Here is a 23,411-nt window from a genome sequence, read left to right on the forward strand (position 1 = left end):
AGCAGTGGATCAGCAAATATTTGTCTGAAATACAATTGCAGGTGGTTAGTACTTTCAGAGCTGCATTCGAACTATGGAGAGGAATCTCATAGAGAGATGTTTGCACAGTCAACGGTGCTTTGATTTTCAGTGTGTTGTCATTAGTGAGCATTTTCTGAGACACGGTAACACTAGTGTGCATCCTTGACATGGCTGGTTCTCTTACAAATCCCATCCTCATGTCTCTGGCAAATCAGACAGGAACTGCAGTAACAGCCCCCCGTTATGTATAAAGCCCTGTCACACAGTGTTCCGCAGACACACAGTCATAATTAAGAGTGGGCACACCCTCGGCGCTCCCGACCCCATGCTGAAGCTTAACAGAATGGTTTGTAACCCCCCCATGCCAGGCCCCCTTCACCTTGTCTTCTTTGGTGAGATGGAGAGCTGTTCCTCACAAAGGCCTGGGAGACTGAACTCTCCCCTGCCGATTCCCCAGTGAAGGAGCTCTCCTCAGGCAGGCTTTTAATAAGCCCAGTCCCAACCTGCGTCTGACCCTACCCCCCACCCCATGCGGCCCACTGTCACTTTAACTGGGGTTCAAATCTGGGTTTCCATTTGCTGGTAATGGCTGGTTTTTGTTTGGTAACATAAGATATATCCTTGTTGTTGTTGTCACTTTTTGGTAGCCAAAGCAAACAAATCAACAAATCATGGAACTCTTTTTTTATTTTATTTATTTTATTTGTATTGATTTAATGCAAATCTGAAAGTCCAACCACTTAGATTGCAAGACAAGACAAGAGAGAAAACTAATTTTAGACTGTTACGTTTCATTCTCTTTACAATTTTCAGTCTGACTCTGTCATGATGGTAAATGGCAGTAATCTTAATAAGGGGAAGTAGGCTTATTCACTTTATTGGGCCAGTTCTGTTTATTTGAACCACAATTGGCTCGTGTTAACAAATGAACTATATGCAGAATTTGGCCTTGCACTGTTTTCACTATAGCCTTATAACTTGGTTATACAATAATATAACATTTGCATAACATTGGTTATGCAAATATGCAATATGGTTTCACCATGACCTAGTGATCAGCAGTAAACAATGCAAATTCAGTACACAATGCTTGTGCATTTAAAAGCTGAATATTTTCATTCACATGTTGTTTAGTTTCATGTCTGCGCTTGCTAAGCAGCACATTTTGACCACTGGATCAAATTGGAATGAAGTGGTGTCAAGCACAGTCATGCAAAGTTATTGTTGCAGCCTGCACTGGCAGATTTGGAAATTTGGACATTATCCATTTGTTGTATTTAGCCCATCCTTCATCAAAAAGCGCACACAAGGATGGCAACCTGGTAGCAGTCAAACTGATTTGAAGATGTTATTGTTTTGATTACCTAGGTGTGCATTGTAGGTTATAAGCTACGATATATTTGCATCAGGAACATGGATTGTTATTGAAAAATTTGCAGGTAAGTTTTGAATTTTTAAAATAAATGACCAACACTGGGCTGGCAAAAAAAGGTTTCTGCAGAAACCCTTGGCAGACATGACAGATGTAGAGTATTACTGTATATCATATATATATATACAGTATTGCCAATATATACAGTACTTGTGCAATAATGATAAAAAAAAACACACTGCAAAAGCAACAAATCTTCACACAGACCAGGCCTTCTGAGTACGTACAACTGACACGGACACCAAAACAACTTCAACTCCCAAGTTCCAGCTGAGCAACATGTTTTCTCCATTCCTCATCCTCCCCAGTCCTTCTTGCCTTGTTTTTTTCCACCGGAGATCGTAAACACCTGCCCTGGTTTACAAAGTCATCCTTGTTGGGATTCTCAGTGGCACTGGCCAGCAGCAGCAGTGGCCAGTGTGCTTGCCAGCCCCGTCCCCCCTCCCACTCTCCAGCTTGTGGCGTCTGAGGTGAGCATTCCCCCTGGCACAGAAAGGGCTGTGTTTGCCCAGCGGACGCGGCACAGGCAGCTCATCTCAGCGCTGCGGTCATTACCCATCGATCCGCGCGCCCTGTCTGGGTAAGAAGAGGCTTTTGTGTGTGAGCCTCTGAATGCCAAGCCCACTCTCTCATCATTTAGCTCAGTGAAGGAGGGGGAATGGTTGGGGGTGGGGGGGATTAGTAATATGTTTGTGAAATAGCAACATCTGAAACAAATAACAAACAAATAACATTTGAAAAGGGTCATTTTTTTCATGTATAAATTTAAATGAGAATTCTGTTTAGTAAGCCAACACTGAGTTATGTATTTTTCCCAAGTATGGGATGCTTTTATGCCTTTACCACTAACCACTACAATAGGTGTAACTGTTGGGTCATCACTGAGTCAAAGTGACACACGGATAAGGATAGGGAGACCAAGCGATGGGAGAGGTCCTGACCTAGACTCATAATCATGACTATGTAATTTGGCCTGTATTCATGCTTTGGTGAGCCAATGCACAATTTGTCTCGTCCCATTGCCTGAAGAGGTATGGTAATACTTTATTACTATTTGAAGCTTGTATAGTGCAGTAAGCCCCGTTGCTGTTCTCTCTTGTTAGCCAGACACACCTCTTCTGTGCGGATGACTAATACCAACCCTCCCATAAGCCACGTAGTGAAAGCACTTGCGTGCAAGACTGATGATAAGGTGTGTTTCACCATATAAAGGTCTGGCTCATTTCCCCTGCTCTGGGGGCTTTCCTAAGCCCCACCCTGACATCAGAGGGCCCCAGGTGGGCTCGAGTCAGAGGAGCGTGTGCCTGCCAGGCGTGCCGCCACTCGCCCCGTCCTCCACTGAGCTAACAAAGTCCTCATGAGAATCGACCGCTAAGCACCTTTACCTGCATTGACTGGCAGTATGCTGGTGCTGTGGGTAGGTTTGAAAAAGCCGCATTAGACAATTCAGTTTCCTACCTCTCTCTCCCCCAAGTCCCCACACGGGGTTATTGTTGGTTGCTTACTGCTACATCAGCATAAGATACTGAGCAGTAATGGAAAAGCCCTTCAAGTGCTCCCCTATTTTTCAAGCTCAACTCCCTGTCAAGAATGCATAATAAAGGTCTGTACAGAAAGTCATATGCATTTTAGTTCATTCCAACTTTTTGTGAAAGTCACTGATTGACAAGTACCTTTTAAACAGCTGAGAGGGCTGGCATATTTTGCATAATGGTGTGTGTTAAGGTCAAATTTACTGGATACAAAGTAGGAATTTCATTTGAATTGCATTAGGGTGAAAAAGAGCTTGACACAAGTGCTGATGGGAATTCAAAAGACTCTTGTGGAGTATCTTTGTCCTTCTGAACTCAGGTTTCTTATGAAATGCATCATTTCTGTTTTTCATCTGTGATTGACTGTGTTCATGGTGCTTTTCAGCTATGATATTCATGCAGCGCAAATGTAATCAAAGCTCGTGTGATACAAAAAAAATGAATCAGGCTCGTGATTGCATTTTTGTGGAAACACAGTCGCTTCAGTCTGAGAGGTTGCTTACTGCTGTGGTTTAGAGTGAGGTCTTGTGACAGTTGGTCCAGCTAGTGGAAACAGCTGCTACTGTATGTGCTGAAGTGCAGAGAGGCCATTTCCCTTAGCTGTGAGAAAGCTGCCGTGGCAGGGTAGGAGGTGCGTGATGGACAGAGGAGAGAAGTAGAGCCATGGATTAAGTCTGACCGATAGGAGGTTACATGAACCCAGGGCAGTGGTTCCCAATTGGCAACCCAATTTATGCTCTTAAATCCCAACTGGGCAGTGCATCTCCCTCACCCGTCACCTCATTTCTCCTTGTTTTGGTAATGAAGCTTGGCGCTCTGCTTATTTTGTCAGATTGATTCAGCTTGGCTAAGGCTATGTTGAGGCAGAAGAGTACAAGCCTAGTTTGTTATTTTCATTAGTTCTGTTGGTATCTATTTTAGCATTTGTCCATGTATGGGCTTTCTTTCCCCTAGCTGGCAATATTTTCTTTCAGAGGAGCTCAGAACATCTCCATTAACGTGTCAATTTTTTACCTCAAGGTTCTTTTAAATGCATCGGCTGTAAGAAATTGTGCTGAATTCAATCATCTACTGTTATTCTTGTCTTAAACCCTAATTAAAATATAAAGGCACCAAAAATCACTTTAATTGGCATGTCTGAAGCTTGATTTGAAGTCATTTACTATCCCATTGAATATTTACGCTTGAAAATGTCTTGTCTTTCATAACTCCCTTCAAAGTGTAATATGTTCTTTAGTTACCTATTTCTAAGCTGCTCCCTAAATAGTAATTATGCTTTACCTCCCAGATATTTTGGACAAAAAAAAGAAAGTCATACGAGGCTTAACAATTGTCTGTGTAATTGCTACCTTCTAATTGCCTTTAAAGTTTCTCAAGGCGAGGGAGTGCTGGGAGCAGGGAGAGCATGGCTTAGAGCCACTCTGCACTCTAAACACTGGATCAACACTGGGCCTTTTCTCACCATGTTGTTGTTGTTTAGTATTTACCAGCAGTGATTATAGCCATTTAATTATTTCAGTTTGTATCACATCTTATGTGCTCGCTTTGCCCCACTTGAACTGGGAGTAGCAGGGGTCTGGGTTTGTTTTAAGGTTTCATTCACCCATCCCCTTCCCCTCTTTCTTTCCCAGGTCTGCGCCTGGTCTGAGTGCTGATGGTGTGAAAGAAAGCAAGCAAAGCTGCGTGTGTTTGCCCGTCCCCCTTGTTGTTTATCCTCTATGAGGCCTGCATTTCAATCAAGACATCCCTGTGTCGGCGCCCCCTTCAGCAGGCCAGTGTCATGGGTTGGGAATGTGCCACTATTGTGTGAAAGAGGAGGACGAATGGTGGGTTTACCACTGGGTGTGAATTTTCAATGCTGCCTGGCAAAAGCAAATGAAGGGCCACTTGTGCCAACATGGAGATGGCAGTGACGACACACAAAAGCAGCTTGATCAAACATAGGATCAGTTTGAGCCAGGATGAACAAGTGTTGTTAGAGTTTGAGCCTGGAAATAACAACAAGGAAATAATGTTGGTTGTTTGCCGTGGTGATTTAGAAGAATAAACGCTTTCCTTAAAGGCTCTGCAAGCTATTTGCAGTAAAGCCCTTTCCAGTAGGAAACATTATGGGCTATAATCTTTCTCGATGTGTTCACTAACTTGTTTGTAGTTAAATCTGGCTGCGTATACCTCCGCAGTGGTGGTGAAAATGACCTGCTGATGGATGGTGTCCTCATGGACATGACATTTTAATGCTGAACAGTGAGAAATGTCCCCACATGGAGCGGAAACTAAGAGCCCATTAAACAATGCTTTGTCTGCAGTGGTAATGACAACACTATGAATCATGGCAGATAAGCTGGTGGGGCTTGCAGTCCTGCTCAGAAGAAATGTCATTCTTCAGTGGACAGTGTAATTACTGTACGTTCAGCGATTCACGCAGTTGCCTTTGGCGCGGCGGGTCCCTGCTGCTGCAGTCTCCCATACCTGATCTTATCAGCCAGCTGTGCTGGACCCCACTTCTGAGCAGCTGCGGAGTGGCGCAAGCTGGCCAGATGTTGGCCACTATGGTTACAAACGACTTTGGAAACTTTCCCAGTGCTATCTGGAGTGCTCAACTCTCCACTGGCCTGGAACTTCAAAACAAGACGCGTCTAAAAATAAAGTTCCCCCCTCCCTCAACCGGCCCATCAGCCTCCTCTGCTTCAGAGTGATTTATGTTTTGCTTTTTAGTATCGCTTACTAAAAGGTGTGATGGTGTGAGTTATGTGCCTGGGTTTTAAATATCATGTGCTGCTCATGAGATCTGATTAGCATTATAATTACGGAAGGAAGTACTCATCTGTGCAGTGATATTTTATTTCAACTATGCATGCCGTGTTAAAAAAAATCAACAAAAATATCCTTAAAACAAAGAACTTAATTATGTACACATTCACAGTACAACTTTACAATATATCTACACGTTAAAATACTCTGTAAAACGTACAACTGGATTCCAACTGCCCAGATCACACAGTATTGAAAAATGAAAATTCCAACCATCTGGTTTATTTGCACACAGACTGAAATAAAGGCTTAGATTCAGATTGCAACAGAAAAACTCTGATTCATATTGCAATATACAAGGCAGCTTATCATGACACTGTCGAGGATGGAGATCATGTGCAGCTCTCAGTCAGTACAAAAACGTAATATTAGCAGATGATGACATCCAACTGAACAAACAGGCAATTATTCAAATACAATCATTGCTTGTAAACAAAATGTAACTTTGGGCTCATACAGGCTGTTGACACCTCATTCTCAATATACTGAAATACAAGATATTGAAATGACTTGGTTGTATAAAGTAAAACAAAACAAATCAAAAAAAGAAAAACACTGAGAATCATTCCTTTCTTGTCCATGAAAGTTCAATTATGCATCATACACAATTTGTGGTATTTTTTTTTCTTATTTAAAGAATTCAATTTGAAATTCTCAGATAACAGTATGTTGGTGTACATCCCACTGTCATAATACATTCACCATGTGTGGGACCTCAGTGTTTCAAATTAGCACCCTTCCAAAGACTATTATGAGATTATCAGATTATCCTGATTTTACATCCTGAAATGGAATGTTTGTCACTAAATTGACTCTTATTTCCCAATAACTGCAGTTGAAGTAGTTTCACAGAACACACATTTTTCCAATCAAATTTAGCAGACTGAAGAAAGACTATGATATCTTTTGAACCAATTTAGCATGTCTAAGAATTACTATTTGAATAAGGCACACAATGCACAGATTTAGGTAAACTTGCCAAAAAATATTAATATATTTATATCTATTTACAACATTGTCATTACCGGCATGACAGCGCAGGACACATTGGTATATGTTGCAATGATTGTACAATATTCATTAAAATGATAAAACTACTGAATATTTACTAGTTGTTAGACTGAGAGCAGCATTGGCCTGTTCGCTTTGCAGCAACATCAATGCAGTTATGTGTTGGTTCCCAAGAACACGAAGAGACAGACACTAGTGACAGACATGCATTTTGGCATTCAAATTGGTGCTGAACAAGTTTGTGGAGCTTTTGAGGTGACAAAGTATATAAGCTCAAGCACACCACACGGGCAAATACCATTTCATTTTTGGAATGGGATGTGTCAGAAACACGTCATATTGTTGAAGGATTTACATCATAACTATTACTGTATTCACTGTGTATTACCAATTTGTGTAATTACTTAGCATGTATAATTAAATGTCAGTAATACCAATGAGGAATTGTTAAATACTTTGGAGGTAAATAAAAATAATTGTTTAAGGTAAAATAGCTGTAATAACTGACTCATTAAAACTTCCTGATGTTCATTCAGTGCCCAGTGTCAAGACTTCGAGGCAAAATTCACAAACAGCTTTTGCAAGAATGCTGCAAAAAATCTTAACAAACACAATCACTAGCATTGCCTGATTTAAACATGTTAAATGTTTTACATGTTAGGCAATGATGCTGGTTTTGTTTGAAAAGATAAATGAAGCATTTCCCAATTGCTCTGTAAACCTACCCCCTCACTAATCTTTGTCTTGCTAAGCCCTCGATGATGGTGCACTACTGGCAATCAGCTAGGCATTTTGCCGGTGCTACCACACTGTATTTCCACACAGCTAAGAAAACCAAAATGCACACAAGACAAGACAACCAGAGCCGGATGATTTCAACGAGCATGGAGTCCAAAATACACAACAATGATCATTATCATTTCAACTGATAGCAGCAAAGTGTTAAGTAATTTCCCCAGTGAGTTAAAAACATCAGCTATCCAAGTAGGCACCCTGGACATCACACACACAGAAACTTGATTAATGTCGGCAATTCTACATCCACACAACACATATTAATGTACCTTGAAATGGGATTCAGTTGTATGACATGAATTAGTTGGTCCTGTTTACAGTTTAAGTGCATCCCTTTGTCTGTGAAGTCGGTGCACACTGGATAGCCCAAAGGCAGTACCTACTCTGCACTACTGAACGCTAGCACTTAGTTTACTCCCCCTCTGTGTCTTTTATTCCACATGTATTCTTTTGATCTTTCTCCAACCATAAACCTTTTTGTCTCTTACTTTTGTGAAGTTCACATTTAATGGGAAGACAGTGCATGGTGGCAATGAATAAATGAAACCCATTCTTCAAGTATTCCCGTGTGTCAAAACTTCAAGCTACCAGGACAGCCCAGCTGCACAAGCGGAACCACCAGGGTGCCGTGTGCCGCGGACTGGGCCTGGTCCCAGACGCAGGAGTGCCACTGAATACTTGGCCATGCCTCTTGTCAAGGTCTTGAATGGGAAGGCTCTCCCAACAGGCTGCCACCTGTCACTTGAGTTGTGAATGGTGTGAAAACAGAAATGACAACTGGTGGACATACCCAGAGTAGCTTCTTTGGCCACTTGTGAGTTCCCTTTTTCCAGAGTGCGCTGACGCACTCACTGGGAAACTCCACCAATGCTAGGACGCACCTGCAGAGGCCTGCCCTCTCACCCCACATTTCAGTCAGCAGAGTGAAATGGAACTCAGTGTCGCTCGGCTAGTAACTGTACTTGTTTACCACCCTCATTTGTGTAGTCTGTGGCACAAAGCCGTTGGGTTTGGGGGGCACGTCGGGTTTTATTGAAGGTGTCCTCTTTATACCCATGCGCGGCAGTGAGCCATGCCCACTGTAGCTGCTCTGTCGGGACACTGAGGGCTGCGGATGCATGCCCATGGGCATCCCGTGCGAGTCCATCCTCGACGGAGGAGTGGGAGGCATATGCCCTCCCCTGTTCATGCTGGGCTGCCGTGACACAGACACCCCATTGGGAGAGTTCATGTTTTTAGGCATGGATGAAATGGAGTGCCTCTGTGAGGAGCTCCGGTGGTAGGCTCGCTGCCTCTCCAGAGTGCTCATGGGCCCTGTGGGTGTGGTGGGGGTGGTGGGGACATCCACCCTTTTAGTTGGGCTGTTCCTGGGGAGGGAGGAGGAAGGAGAGTACAAGGAGGCCTCCCGGCTAGGGACTTTTGGCGGTATTTCCGTCATGCTGACCATGGGGTCCAGCATCAAGTGCTGCCTGGACTTCTGTGGCATGTCTGCAAGAATAGCTTTTGGTACACCATTGCCGTCATTCAGGTGCTTCAGAAGGTCGTTTAAGGTATTCCTGGCATCCACGGAGCGCCGATGGTCTTTTCTACTTGATTTAGAGCCAGACTGTTCAGTGTTTTGGACTTTCCTTTCAGAACGGGGCATCTCAGCAGTGCTGTAAGCAGACCGCTGGTCATGAGTGGCATTGGGGAGAACAACAGCACTAGGAATATGAACATTTCCAACAACAGAGGTGTGTGGTGGAGGGCTCGAGGGAAAGTGCTCCTTGTGGGATCCGTTGACCTTGCCCTGGGCCCTCTCCCACTGGTTCTTTAAAGGCTGCATGCTCTTTTGCTGAAGGACTGGAGTAGACTCCGGTGTTGGGAGGGCTGCCAGCTCTGGGGGCTGGCTGCTTAGTATCATTGTCTTTGTGTCTTCACCGGGAGGCATGTCCTTCCCATTGCTCAGGAGGTTGGTGTAAAGCTTCGGGGAGTCGATGTTGGGCTGATACTCCTTAACTGGGCTATCGAACAAACCGTTGAGCTTGGCAAAGCTGCCGGTGGAGTCTGTGCAGGACTGGGCAGACTCTGCATCCTTCTGGATCTTCCTTGGCTTGCGTAGGAAAGCATCGCGGTAGCAGTAGACCACCATTCCAGCTATGAAGGCGCCCAGCAGGAAAGCAGCGAACACACAGGTGATGAGGATGTTCATGTGGACCATCTGGTTGGACTCTCCTGACTGCACCTCCCACACACCTGCAACACACAGTACTTAGTGTAAGATTCAGGAAATCATTTGCTGTAAACCCTCTGGTTCTCAGTCTCACTTTGTTTCACATTGGAAATGCATGAATTCTCCACCTTTCCCTCCCCCAACGGTATTAGTCAGTTTTCATTCAGAAAAGTTTTACAAATTGAGAAAGAATGTTACACACGGCACATTTTGCGTCGTATTCTTTTATAGAAAGTATATATAGAAAGACAAAAAGAAGCATTAGTTGTTTTTACCAGAGGAGAAATTGTTATTTTCAAGCAGATATATTGAAGTTGCTTACATACTGTACCTTGATTAATGCTTCATTTTTTGATTCTACGTTTTGTTTTAAATGACATGCATTTTAATAGAGAAAGTTTGTAGTGTTTCTTGGGTTAATGGAAAAGCTAGTCTGCCCTTTACCAGAAAAAGGAAAAATAATAATTAACCATTGTGCATAAAGAGAGAGAAAAAGGGTGGTCAACACCTCCTGGTTGGTATTTCAAAGTCTAGGATTTGTTAGTTACCACAGACATTTGAAGGAGTTAGTCATCATAGGTGCAATAACTGGTTGAGCAATGTGTGTTAATGTCAAGACCTGTGAAGGTGTCCTTATTTCCCATGTCATGGCAGTGATAGAAAAAAGGCAAGTGTAGAGAAAATGTAAGTGAAAGGAAGCCAGGAAAGGAGAATCCCATCAGGAGAATTCCAATGACATGAGACACATCAAAGAATAATTGTACATGGAGAAAAGACACCCATAAAACAATCAAATAGCGTGAGGATACATAAATCATAGACAAACAAACAATGAAATTGAAGAACAAAGAAAAACTGCCATGTAAGCTGATGGAAGTCCTGTATAGCTGCTTATCCTAGTGCTAACAATTGTATGTGGTGTGTGGAGAGCGATGGCATGTTCTCTGGCTTCAAATAAAATCTTTGTGGCACACATGCATTTATTTTGAATAGGACCCTTCGCTTCGCAAATGTTCTGTGACTTGCTATTATGGTGTGTGTTGTGCTGCTCAGTGGGGCTAGAATAGCGTGCTCTCAGGGATGCTGGCCCTCTGTCAGTGGGGCTCGATAATGGCAGCTATTGGTCAGGACTCCATTCAGCAGAGCAGAGCTCTCCCTGTTAAGGCCTTACCCTCCGGGACACCTGGGAATGAGTCAAAAGAATGGGTGGCCGGGTCGTCCTGGAGCACAAATTTCCTTGAACCAAAGAGTTCAGGTTTCTGTGTGGCAATGATTTTGGGTGAGTCTATGGGGCCAGAGGCCACTGGCGTGACTGACGGTGATGACAACTCCATGTCTGTGGTAAACAAATTGTTAACAAACGGGGTCAGACAGTGGGCAAAGCATACTGTTAACAACCTTGTTAGTAGGTATGGTGCATGGACACTGGTTAGTTAACAGATTTTTAAAAAATAATGTATGCATTTTGAAAGCTTTTTTACATGGATATATTTTGATCAGCTTCAATTGTTAAACGCAACAAATACAAAGTGGCATTGTTGTATTCGTCCTGAGAAATGGTCCGAATAGTAAACAGTTGGCTGTTTTATGACGCCAATTAAAATGAGTAACATTCATTTGACAGACATAATACAGTTTGAAGGGGAGAAGGATCAGAGTTCTCTTTTGAAAGTGGAAAGGAGAGTGGGGAGTTCATGAGGTGAAGAGGGCATAGTCCAGGTGGATGGCATCCATGCATGAGGTGAAAAACAAGAGGTGTGATAAAAGGTTTCAGAGGTGAAGAGAAATAAGTCGTACGCGGAGTGCCTTGGGGTGGCTGTGATGACGAGTTGATGGGGGATGGGGAGCATGTTAGAGGGCTGAGGCCAGCAGCAGAGAAGGAGAGTGGGGTTGAAGTGTGCTGAACGCAGGAGGGGGAAGAAATCAATTGAGTAAAGGAAATTAAAACTAACCAGAGGTTGGGTTGCCATATGATTTGTAATCTGGCGCAGATGTAGTAGCCAAAAATTCTAAAGGAATTAAAGGAACAGGAAATCAGCATAAAAATAATCCAAAATTATAGAACACAAAAATAAAAAAAGGCCCAGTGTTTCAGTTTAATCAAATAACCAAAAGGGCAAATAAGTCGTTAGCTTCATTATCTTCTCAGTCGCATCCACTGAGAAAAAAGGTCCCTGTTTCAGGCAACCGTTGTGTTCCAACAGTTCAGCTTGTTGTCTCTTGTACCACCGCTGCCTGCTATGCTTATGCATTACATGGGCCATTAGTACAATGTGGCTGTTAGATGTTTGTATTAAGGTTTTGCAGAGGAATGTTGTGAGAAGTTACTACTGTGACGTTTGCAAGCTAATGGTGTTTCTGGGCATGGGTATGGATGGCCGCTGGAGTCTCACCATGACAGTCACCAAGTCGCGTTGTGTTGCCATATTCCACATCTTGTTCATAGCCCGTGCTGTAGATGTGGACACAGGGGGGAGACATGAGAGGAATGCACACTCATTTGGCCATTTGTTTCTCAAATAAAATCTCAGGCATTTGCACAGCAAGCACAGCTACTTACAGGACACCTGGAGAGAGCTTCTCACAGGAACCATGCGGCATCCACCCACAGTATGGATCCCGTGATGCAATGCATGACCTAAATCACAGGAAAGCTTTATTAACTAAACGGTGCAGACACATCACCATGGCATATCTGTGACAAATCCATTCATTATGTAAAATAAAGATGGCTGCTGCCAATGTAACTGCCAAACAGGTGTTCTTAGCAAGTAGTCACGCGCAGGTGCGTCAGACTCACTTTTGGCAGGAGCTGTGGCGCTCACAGCGGCTGAGGGGGATGCGGACCACACAGCTGGAGAAAGCCACGTACAGAGTGTGTGTGTCCTTATCCAAGTGGAATGACAGAATGCGCCGGTCGTCCTCGTTGGTTGATAGGCACCTGGAGTGAACGTGGGAAGAGAGTGAGACAGGTATGGAAAGGGAGGATCCGACCATTAATCCCAGTCCAATCGATCAATTCAGCCAGGTGTGTCCTCCCTTTGGCTCAAATCTTACACACCCAGCTGTGACGTTACCGGCCAAGGTTTAAACAAGTAATAGCATTTAGTAAAAGGAGGGCCGTTGTCTAGAATAACTTGGTAAATTTCGAAGAGGATGACTAAACAAAGGAGAAGAAAGGTGTGAAGAAGCCGCCCACATACTTTGCCCGGTTGAAGACGTCAATCTCCTCCAGCAGCACACTGTCATTTAGGGAGAAAGGAGATGACTTGGCAAGCACTTTGAGGACGATTCCAGCCTCTGAGCCAATGAAAACCACTGTGTAGTTCTTGTTGGGTCCTGCTGTACTGTCAACTGCTAGAGCTGTCAGTCGGTACCTGCAGATGAATGGGGGAAAAAACGTAAATCTCTGGCCAGGGTGCTTAACCCTGTGTTCTGGGAAATGAAAGATGGCGAGGCAACTTACCTCACTCGTGTTTTAGTGAACCATGGCTCATCTCCAATGGAAGGCACTGCCGCATCCATGAGAGGGTGGGACTTGATGAACTGCAGAGTCTCATCTGGAAACTCCATGGAGGATTTGAAGGACTCTGCTGGACTGTGCCCCGCACAACAGCCAGGCCTGAATGATGAGAGGCAGACAATGCAAAATGTGTTATTAACCATAGGGGCCTATTTTCATCCTATAGGAAATACTCATTGCATTGCAGACCCTCACCTTGGCTTGGGCAGTCTTTCTTCAGGGAAAGGTGTCCAAACTGAGTCTGGTGTTTTTTGCTCTTTAAATCTTCCCCGAAACACCTTCTCGATGTCTGCCATTGAGAAAGCACAGACTGCAGAGCCTGGTATGCTGTTAATGAGGACAAAACACACCATAAAATGTGTTTAGAGTTTACAAGCTCGGTGAAGCGATTCAGATTGTAAGCAATGAAAGAAGTTGGAGACAAACTCCCCACCTGTTCAGCTGTGTGGTGAACACTCCGACCACTGAGGGGACCCCGTTGATATCAATGATGTCCGTGATGGACTGAAGGACATCAAAATAGAAAAAGGACTCCCCAGGGACAGAGCAATTCAGGCGTGCCTTCACAAACGAGGTCCAGTGCTTCTCGAGAACTCTTTGGGAGCCGCCAATGTCGTTCTTGCATATGCGCGCCACACGGGAATACACAGCCTGCAAAGACAGCACACGGCCGAGAGGGTCCAGAATCAGCAGCGGGAAAACACTTCCAAGGCCTGAATAATACATCTCCACATGCTGCCACATTCCCCAACACGGCAAGAAGGCTTCTTTTACCCTGAGGCAGCAAACAAGCACCATTTCGGCGTCCTCTTTCAACAGAGGATTCTTCCCGTTTGGAGAACTTGAAGCATACATGTGCAGTATAGCGTTTGCTTACTAAGCAAGGACAGGCTTGACTAATGGGCTTTAGGCTTGAAATTAGTCAAGTGTTGCAGGTTTAATAATTTACCAGGGCAAATCTCCACCACAGCACAGGTGTCATCCCTCGCATTAATGCAACTGAAATATTTATTAACCTGTGGTGAAGCGAAAGCGCTTTAAATCTGACTAGCGACGCGCTTGTGATGTATTGGTAAATTTAACCCAAGCTCCAGGGGGTAGAGTGTTTTTTAATACCTGGGGGAAACCATCTATTACCTCAAGGGCCAAGAAGTCTTCAGTGTGGGCATGCATGCGTGGCAATATATTCACACATATTGTATGAAATAAATCAAAGGGTATTGGAATCTCATAAGGTATGCCGTTTGGTTGTCCTACCTTTCCCAGGTTGTTGTGCTCTGCTGCTATTTCTCTGTAGAAGAAGTATACATAATGCCCGTATTCCACTGCATGCAGGAAATGTGGCTCTGGAAAAGAGGTTTTCATATTGTCAATGACCTTCACTAAATTTTTGATACAGCATTTTAAGTAAGCTGAAAGTGTCTCAGAGTTGACCTAGATTGTTTGACAGGATGCTGTGCAGTACACAAGCTAGACATCTTTATTCTGAGGGGACAAAGCCCCAGTTAGAGTAAATGCAGGTTAGTGCAGCGTATAGGGGCTGGCTCTGGAGTGACAATATAGGTGAAACTACAAAGCCACTCATGTCAGGATAAATCATGAAGTACCCTGTGTCTGTAGTATGTCAGTAATATGTGTACATAGTGACTATTCACTCTTACAATTCCTCGGTCTGTTCTCAATTTACAGAAACTACATGAAGACTATTGAAATGGCGAGAAAAGGAAACATACATAGCCATGGTAATTCCCCACTGCTGGCTCCAAATGAATAACTAAGTGCAGGTTATTCAGGCAGTAAAACAGCATGCTTACCTTTCAGCCACTTGGAGTCATATTTTATGGTCCTTAGGGCAGAACCATCCCCCATGCTTCGGTAAATAACAGCGTCACTCGCCAGGAAGTCTGCCACTGTGGCCGAGTACAACTTCCCATCTGAAAGGACACGTGTAAGGGTCATGATTTCTTTACTTGGTCTGAGACTCCTGACAGACACCAAACAATTCATTTATTAAAAAACAGGTTGTGTTCTTGTTCACTGCCGGCTCGAGGGCCTCCGTTGCCATGGATACTGTTAGTACACCACTCATTGGGGCCAAAGAAAAAAATGATGATTAATGTCTGTGGATGGGGCTTGGCGCTCACGGCTCCCTTTAATTTTCTGCCTGAAGCCCCCCACAACACTTGAAAGAGCCATTCATCATCCTGCCTTATTATTTAGACGGGTCTTTCATACCGGCAAAGAGGGCAACGTTGGTCTGCTTGGCATCAAATGGGCATCGGGCCAAACCGCTGATTTCTTCCCCATCAAATTCCAGGTTATCCAGCTGAATGGGAACAGAGGATGTGTAAACAGCTGTGTCTTATCTCAGCCTTGCATTAAACTACAGAGATGTTTGCAATCATGTTTGTGCCAGACAGTTTGTTTGCCTGGCACAATCACCGTTTAGCTGTGTGCAGTCAAACCCGCACAGGCATAAACCAAATCACAAATGGGGAGCTGGGACAAAAATGCCTCCACGGAGGGTGACATTGTTACATGTGTGACTATAAGTCTGCTGAAAACAGGGCAACCTCTGTCATTACTTACCCTGTAATATCGGCACATTGGGTTGAAGCCATTTGTGCCGCATATGAAGACCAGATCATCGTTTCTGGGGACAAGCACTTTGATAAAATTGTGACATTCATCCTAAGGGGCAAAAATGATGGAGAACATATTACCCAGTGGTACAGGCAAGTACTGAAACCCTTTTCAGATTCATAAGGCAAAGAGGAAATGAGCCATTGAGACACTTACTCTGTGCTTCCCTTTCAAGGCACACGTCTCCCTGTCCGCTTGGCCCGATCTCCATGTTAATTTCTGTTATTTTAATGATGGAGGGGGGGAAGTATTAACACACTCTTCAGTATTTCCAGTCTCGCATTTATGAGCTCTTAAAGTTGTGGTTTATGAGTTTGTTTAAACACACAGACACGACTGTTTAGCTTGACAGCTGTAAGTGAATTTATGAGTAATAATACTTAATGCAGTAACACAACTTACTCTGTAAGGAATGATTTCATTCCTGTAAGATTCTCGCAGGCTGACCAAATAGACCTGGTCTCTTTAGGGGAAAAAGGAAAAAGGAAACATGAGCACCAAAAGGTTGCCAGGAGAAATGAGGGTGTGACCCACTGGGTGACATACTTCAGTCAGACCGATCGATGCTTCCAGTGTACATTACAGTCTGGGCATGACCAGAGCCAGCATTGTCAAGGACTTCTTTCCCCTTCAAAAAGACGTACCTGCCAGCGATGAAGAGGGTGTCTTGGATTTTTGTCATCAGTTGAAAGTCTAGTCTGTGTTGAGATTCATTGCCTGAAGGGCGGCCCCTGAACACAGGATACTGCCGTGAATCTGAGCAAGGAATAAGATGCAGCATTATTTGGGATTACTGGGCCACACAATCAATAGCATGTATTGATTGGCTGTATATATGCCATGTATAATGGCTTTGAAGAAATCCCCTGGTAATGTAATGAAAACTAGAGCTACAAGCTAGAACATAAATACACGATGCTGTGTCTGCAGATTTTTTTTCTTTTGCCACAGCACTCTTGGAAAAGAAGATAATATCATATATGACTTCACGCTGACTCAACGTATGAATTTAAGTTGCACTAAGAGTCAGTCGCTGACTGCTGGGTATGTCAACGCAGGTGCTATCTCAAGTAAAAATGCTTACAAGCGGAAGGCTACCAAAGGTCATAACAGAAAGCCTCCAACAATAAGGAAACCACTATGGGTGACCAGTTAATAATTGATACTCACAGTGGTAGTCCACCACTTCTATGGGAACATTATCCTCAGGAAAACTGACAGCCTCAAGACGTGATGCCATCAGGACAAAGATAAGGGGAAACAAAGGTCTGCTGCCCATGATTGACACAGAAAGTGGACACTTCCTGTTTGGCAAAAACTGTAATGTTACCTGGAAAACACAGAAACAACAGGATTAAGGGACGGCACATTGTGCTGGGCATGTTAAAACCGTGGGGCCCACTGTTATCTTAGCATTGCTCTAGCCTGAAACACATTCTGTCCTCTCTGAAAGCACTGTGCAGAGCACTCTGACAGTCAGTGGTGACTCAGAGCCATTATTGCATCTGTTCCTCGCAGGAAGGTCAGATTATTGGGCAGCGGGGGTGCTTAAAATACAGGAGGCATATTGCAGATACCCTTGTTGTTGGGCACAAGGGCAACCCAACAGCTTTGTTTTGATTGTTTATTCTTTTCCCACCAATCTTGCATGGGTTTCTGTATCATTTCATGAGTGCTATATGTTTAATCCTGCGTGTGTGTGTGTGTGTGTGGGGGGGGGGCTGATTCTATGCTATTTGGCCACACACCAGCCAGGCTTGGAAGTGACAGTGGGACCACTGCTGTGGCTGGCCAGTGTCCTGGAGTGACAGTAGTTACAGACAGCCCTGTGTATGTGCATATTAATGAGCAATGTCCAGTCAAATATTTATAAGGCAAACAAATTATTCATGTGCATGGAGCCTGAACGGATATAAACAATTCGCTGGGAGACAACAAACAGCCAGGGAAATGGATTAACCGACAGCGTGCGGTGAGCAGAGAGTGGAGCACATGGACGCCAGAGTGCTTTCCCTCCTGCACACGCACACACTAGTATTGACACGTTTTCAATTAGCCTCCACTGCACACCTGCTCCAAGGCCAAGCTACGCACAAACTGCCGATATGGCCAGCTTGCCGATTGATTGGAATAAAGAGAGCAGAGTTGATTAGCCATCCTGTTGCTATTTAATGGGCCGTCAGCATGTGGGGGCTTTGTTTCCATGTGATAGCAGTAAAAAGTTGAATGCTTGCCCATCCCATCCAGATGTATGACTTCCTTGTGACTGGGTTTGCCATCATGAGGCTGTGTGAATATATCCATTTGAAAAATGAACAGCCAGAAAATGTGAACTATATTAGTGAACAGACTGAAAGGGATAATGAGCCTTCACCCAAATTAGTTCAGCTGATTGAGAAATTAAGACTAATGTCTGGACAGTATGCAGATTTCAAAAGGTCAGGCACGTAGAATGCTAACTTGGGTCAATGCATCTGAAAGAAATACTATACTGGTTTTAATTAACAAATGATATCTGAGAGTAGCCCTGGTCAGCAGTTTTCACTGTCTACAGTAAAAAACAATGATGTCGGTGTAAACGGTGATGTCCTTTGCAAAACTGTCTGTTTCATGGAGCTCATTGTTCAGCATCTCTGGCAGCCTGTAACCATTTTGTTGCTTTCTACCGAGGAATTTCCCTATATTCTGTATAACCTCAGAACATGAAATGAGTGTTTTCACTGAAGTGAATCATATTCCCACCAGACAACTAAAGCACCCCATGCTCACTGATCATTATTCATGGGAAAACGGAAAAGAGCTGAATATACATGTCATTTGGACGTATTTCCCTGCCACAGTGCATTAGAGTGCCAGGGAGGGCAAAGCAGTTTTGCCCAGGAACTTAATGCAAAGCAGAAACAAAAGGACAACCAAAGGTCAGTGATCTAAAATTACTTGGGCAATCTACAGCCAGCGCAACATGTTTTCGATTGAATGTCTCGGAACGGTTTCTTATTCCTGCCCTCCAGTGTATGAGCCTCGACAAGTTCCAGGACGCAAGCAGACCGCTAGTCACGCAAACGTCTTACCATTTAGCATCCCCCCCTCCACTCTTCCTGTTATTATAGGGTTTTTCAATGTCCTACAATCACGCACTTTCTCCACTGATGTTGTTGGCTGGGTTTCATTTTTTATTTTTTTATAAAAAATGAATGGGGGAATGGGGGTCGTTGGCTCACAGTTTTTGTTGGCTCCTAGATTGTTTCAGAAAAGTTTGCCTGCAGCAGTACATGGCTAGAATCTGCCCTGCAGTGAGGTCTTACAGGAGAAATTGGGGCAATAAAAACCTGGCACACAATACAAACAGGTGTCCCTCAGTCCCCCTCAACAATGAGATTGCTGGGATTAACCAGACGGAACAACAGTTGTCAAGCCTTTGGTCCATTTTGGTGGCACTGGGTGGGTCAATTATGTTACATGCCGGCCATAAAGTCCAAGACCACAAAATCAGATAACTTCTGAATGGGGCACTTGTGCCTTCTCTGTCTCTCTTCCTCTCTCTGAAGCATTGTGAAGAACCTCTGGCACTCCCGGAGGCATCTGCTAGGAAGAGGCTGTTAAATTGGTTGAACAATATTACTATTTCATCCAAATTTGTGCTTTTACAAAGCAATCAGAGCGCTCTCTCGGGGGGACGGTGTTATCTGATGAGACCGAGACCTCAGCAGTGACAGTGAAAAGATTTGCCGCTTTTCAGCTTTCGATGACAATAGCGTATGGTCCTTAAGTATTTATCCAAAAGGATTAGATGTGAGGAGTTTGAACTTGTTGCTTCGCAGTGCACTGGGTAGGAACCTGGAAGCCCTGATCCACACCACCCCAGCCCCACCCCTACCTCACCTTCGTGAGAAGGATGAAATGGGAGAGGCCCCGGTCGACTCAGCCGTGGCCCGGCTTTAATTTCCCCATAAAGAGCTCTCTGCTGCAGGTGTGGCATGGAACAATGGGGGCTCAGGGGCTTGGAAGCCTGAACAGCACACAATGGAGCCCTCCCTCCCTGCTCTGAGGGTTAACTTGAGCTACTCTAGCCTGACCGTGCGGGCAGCGATGTGGAAGGGAGCTGCTGCAGTGGCCAGCTGTGTTGTTAACAGGCCAATGATCATTGTGGGGGCTGGGGATGATTATCCTGCACTAGCACCAGCATCCTGTTGTGGTCAGGAACAGGTTGCCTGATGATCTGTTGCAGACTTTTCAGACATCCAGAGAGTTGGCCAGCCCTAATAAAGGTGATTTAGGCAGAAATGTCTAATCATGCAAATGTTGGGAGCCATTCCAAACCTCATTTTGGAAATAATATTTTATACAGACTGGATTTAAAAAGTCACCGAACTAGAAAAATGCAAAAATAATTTTGTGTAAATTGTTAGAGAAAGCTGTAGACCCACCTCACTTTATACTAATTGGTATGTATTTTATACTTTATACTAATGTAAACTAATGTTTCTGCTGACATTGCATGCCAATTTAATTTGCATTTCAGCATTGTTTGGCAAGAAGCATTCATGCGCTAGGCGTGCAACGATGGCATTTAATTTATAGTTTTAATCTACAAAGTGTGATTTTAACACATTCATAGAAACCTATCCTGGAAACATTGGCATACAAGCTCTTTGTGCAGTAAGTAAATGCATTCACAATTGATCCGTGGCAAGTCTTTCGTGTTACATTCAATGCATTGGCCAACAAAGACGCGAGAGCAGCATATCTGACAAAACAGTAACGTTAATGGATTAGCTGGTAAATTGATTCTCCTCTAATGCATGGCTACGGGGCCAAATTTAATGAACGGAACACACTATATAACCACCAACAACGCCCGTATCCATTATTAGTATTAGACGCACTCAGCTGTTCGCAAATAAGCAAGTTATTCCTTAGCAGGGAGTTGACCGCAGCGTAAACAATCGGCTATTCGGACACTTTTGTAGCTTGTATTTCCTTCTCTCCTTTAGTTTGTATGGTCCGAAGTATTATTTGTATTAATATTAAATACAATCTACATGGAGTAGCCCAGCAAATAGGTGTCCATTTAAACCACAGTAGCCTAAATGCGTGCGCTGAATCCACGTCTGTCCTTGATAAGAACAGGCTACACAGGTTTTGTTTTTCTTCAATAAAGCGCAAATTTGTATACACGTCTACATATAGTAGCCTATATGGTTACAATGATTGGTCTATGGTTACAATGATTTCCCAAAGACTATTGCAAATGGTTATTTGTGGTAGAAGTTTTTGTCCACCTCTAGCCTGAACAAAACAGCACCGGTCGTTTCATCGGAACTAATGTAGTAGCCTAACATCACTTTCAATCAAGCTTACTACACGCGATAGTGGTAACTTCATACATAAAAGCAATTCAAGAGTTTTCAAGAGAATATATTGTAAGTGTCTATATGAAACAAACTGGGTTCGCGAAAAACTAATGCGTTTTGCTTTCCCGAATCAGTAGCCTAGTAAGAGTCAATGATTGCCTACCTGGTTTCCAAACAATCACAAAAAGATTCTAGCGGGTCTTCATATCCCCAATATATTTCCTAGAGCCTATGAACATCCATTTGGTAAATTAAGATGATCTCCATCCATTGTACCATAATGATTCCATTCTCGTCTGTATCCACCTTAGCAATAATTCCGATACGAGAGAAGAGAAAAGGCGCTCCCGAAGATTCGTCAAGCTACTCCGTCTTTTGGCCCGACTCGAAGCTTTCTGATCTTCAAAGCTCAACACCGATCAAATAGCACCAAGGCAGCACCCTCCCCTGATTCGACCATCCCCCCGTAACTTGAAATTACGGACGAAAACACTGTGTCTATAAAATAAACTGATATAATTTGCTTCCAAGTACAAAATGAGCAGAATGTCAAACGGATACAGTAATTTATCTTAGATTAAACATATCACACCATTTACAGTGCGAGTGCAAACTGCCCAAATGTACTGTACACAAAAATAGCTTGGCGAGCAGGATAAGCTACTATTTTCGTGCATAACCACTACTCGAAAGCACAGTTGTAGCATAGAGCGCTTCTGATCTTGCGATTCCACCACTTGGATATTCGGAAATCTTTATCTCCACACTTTTCTACATTAACTGTGATAATGAGCAAAGCACGTCTGTGTAAAAACTCACCTCATCGGAAAGTGTTTTTGTATCCCTTATGTGTTATAACAAATCCAAATAAGAAGCCTTTAAGTCTCAGAACTTCTCGCAGTGCGGCGCAGGCTCAGAGAAAAACAAACTAATGCACGGCAAATGGTGTAATTCGATCCATTCCCTGATTCAATCCATCAAGCGAGCGGTCCGGTGCCTACCAATAAGCCACGCTCTACCGCTAGTCCCGCCCCCAACCTCTTCTCCTAGGCTTGGCTGGATGTGGATTTTGGCTGCTTTCCCCGCTCCTTTTTTCCCGTTTTGCAGCAGAGAGGCCCCCACATCTTTGGTGACCCAGCGGTGCCCCACTCCACTCCAGCCCCATCCCCCATCCTAAGTAAGCGGTTGTTAAATCTTTTCAACAGAGCTGTTTTCAGTTGGAGGGAGAAAATCAGTGATCTACAAAGAAGCCTCTTTCTACATTCTGTCTCCTGCAACCACCTACAACTCTTTCAGATATTAGTGCAATCCTAATTTTATCATTGTTTTGACTATTCTTTCTGCAGACTTCACCTTAAAAAACAAACAGGTAAAACGATATAGCCATGCTAAACTTAAAGAGATGAATAACTTCACAGTTATGAATCAGGCTAATTTGTTGTTAGAGAAAAATATTAAAACATTATGAAATTACTTCTTAAACAAATATAGAACATTTAAGAGAAAACAGCAAGTTAATTCCACACACCTTGTATCCACATAAATAAATAGGCTACATAGGCCTAGGACACACACACACACAGACATACACATACACACACAAACATTGGGCTACAAATACAATTCTACCCTGTGGAAAGGAAATAATTCTTACAATTTGTCCCATTAACCCAATTTGCCACTGGAAATCACATCAGGGGGATTGTCATGCGTCTGCTGAAGGTCAGCTAAGCGAGCAAGGGGTGATCGTAGACATGCAATTATATATTCTGGGGCAAAGCTGTCTTAACGCTCCGTGTCTCCCAGATCATCGTTTTGTGCATGAGCCATTGGAGTTGGATTAACAGGAAAATTAATAATTTTGCCTGTGACTTGTAACAGTACGGTACAAACTATAAACCAGCAATAGACCATTGACAGACTCAGTGATATGACAACACAGCAACACACAGAGAGATATTTAAGTATTTAGCAAAGCTTGCAAACACAGTCTTTAAATTTTAATGCCTGGTTTGTGTATGTTTAATTGTATTTGTCTTGTTCTATATACCGAGGGGATCTTTACTTGTACTATATA

At 43.6% G+C, this 23,411-nt stretch overlaps 1 protein-coding gene across 2 annotated transcripts; it reads right to left on the reverse strand.

The window, feature by feature from the left end:
* Window positions 1–5,810: 5,810 nt before the first annotated feature.
* sema6d (semaphorin 6D) lies at window positions 5,811–22,242 on the reverse strand. Of its 2 annotated transcripts, XM_076287807.1 has the most exons (19): window positions 22,154–22,242; window positions 17,151–17,310; window positions 16,625–16,736; window positions 16,383–16,443; window positions 16,137–16,199; window positions 15,927–16,028; window positions 15,573–15,663; window positions 15,152–15,271; window positions 14,595–14,683; window positions 13,771–13,988; window positions 13,533–13,664; window positions 13,281–13,436; window positions 13,018–13,191; window positions 12,615–12,755; window positions 12,375–12,452; window positions 12,208–12,266; window positions 11,767–11,823; window positions 10,986–11,150; window positions 5,811–9,837 (listed from the first exon to the last, which is right to left on the reverse strand). In XM_076287807.1, exons 2-19 carry the CDS (start codon window positions 17,257–17,259, stop codon window positions 8,552–8,554), a joined length of 3,213 nt encoding a protein of 1,070 aa, XP_076143922.1. In that variant the 5' UTR covers window positions 17,260–17,310; window positions 22,154–22,242; the 3' UTR covers window positions 5,811–8,551. The 2 variants fall into 2 exon arrangements, with proteins under 2 accessions (XP_076143922.1, XP_076143923.1); XM_076287808.1 differs by lacking the exon at window positions 10,986–11,150.
* Between the last annotated feature and the right edge of the window lie 1,169 nt (window positions 22,243–23,411).

This window comes from Alosa pseudoharengus, unplaced genomic scaffold, assembly GCF_046254945.1.
Source record: "Alosa pseudoharengus isolate Yale_2024_CS ecotype anadromous, Long Island Sound unplaced genomic scaffold, YU_APseudo_1.1 YU_APseudo_1.1_scf_16, whole genome shotgun sequence".
Classification (NCBI taxonomy): Eukaryota; Metazoa; Chordata; class Actinopteri; order Clupeiformes; family Clupeidae; genus Alosa; species Alosa pseudoharengus.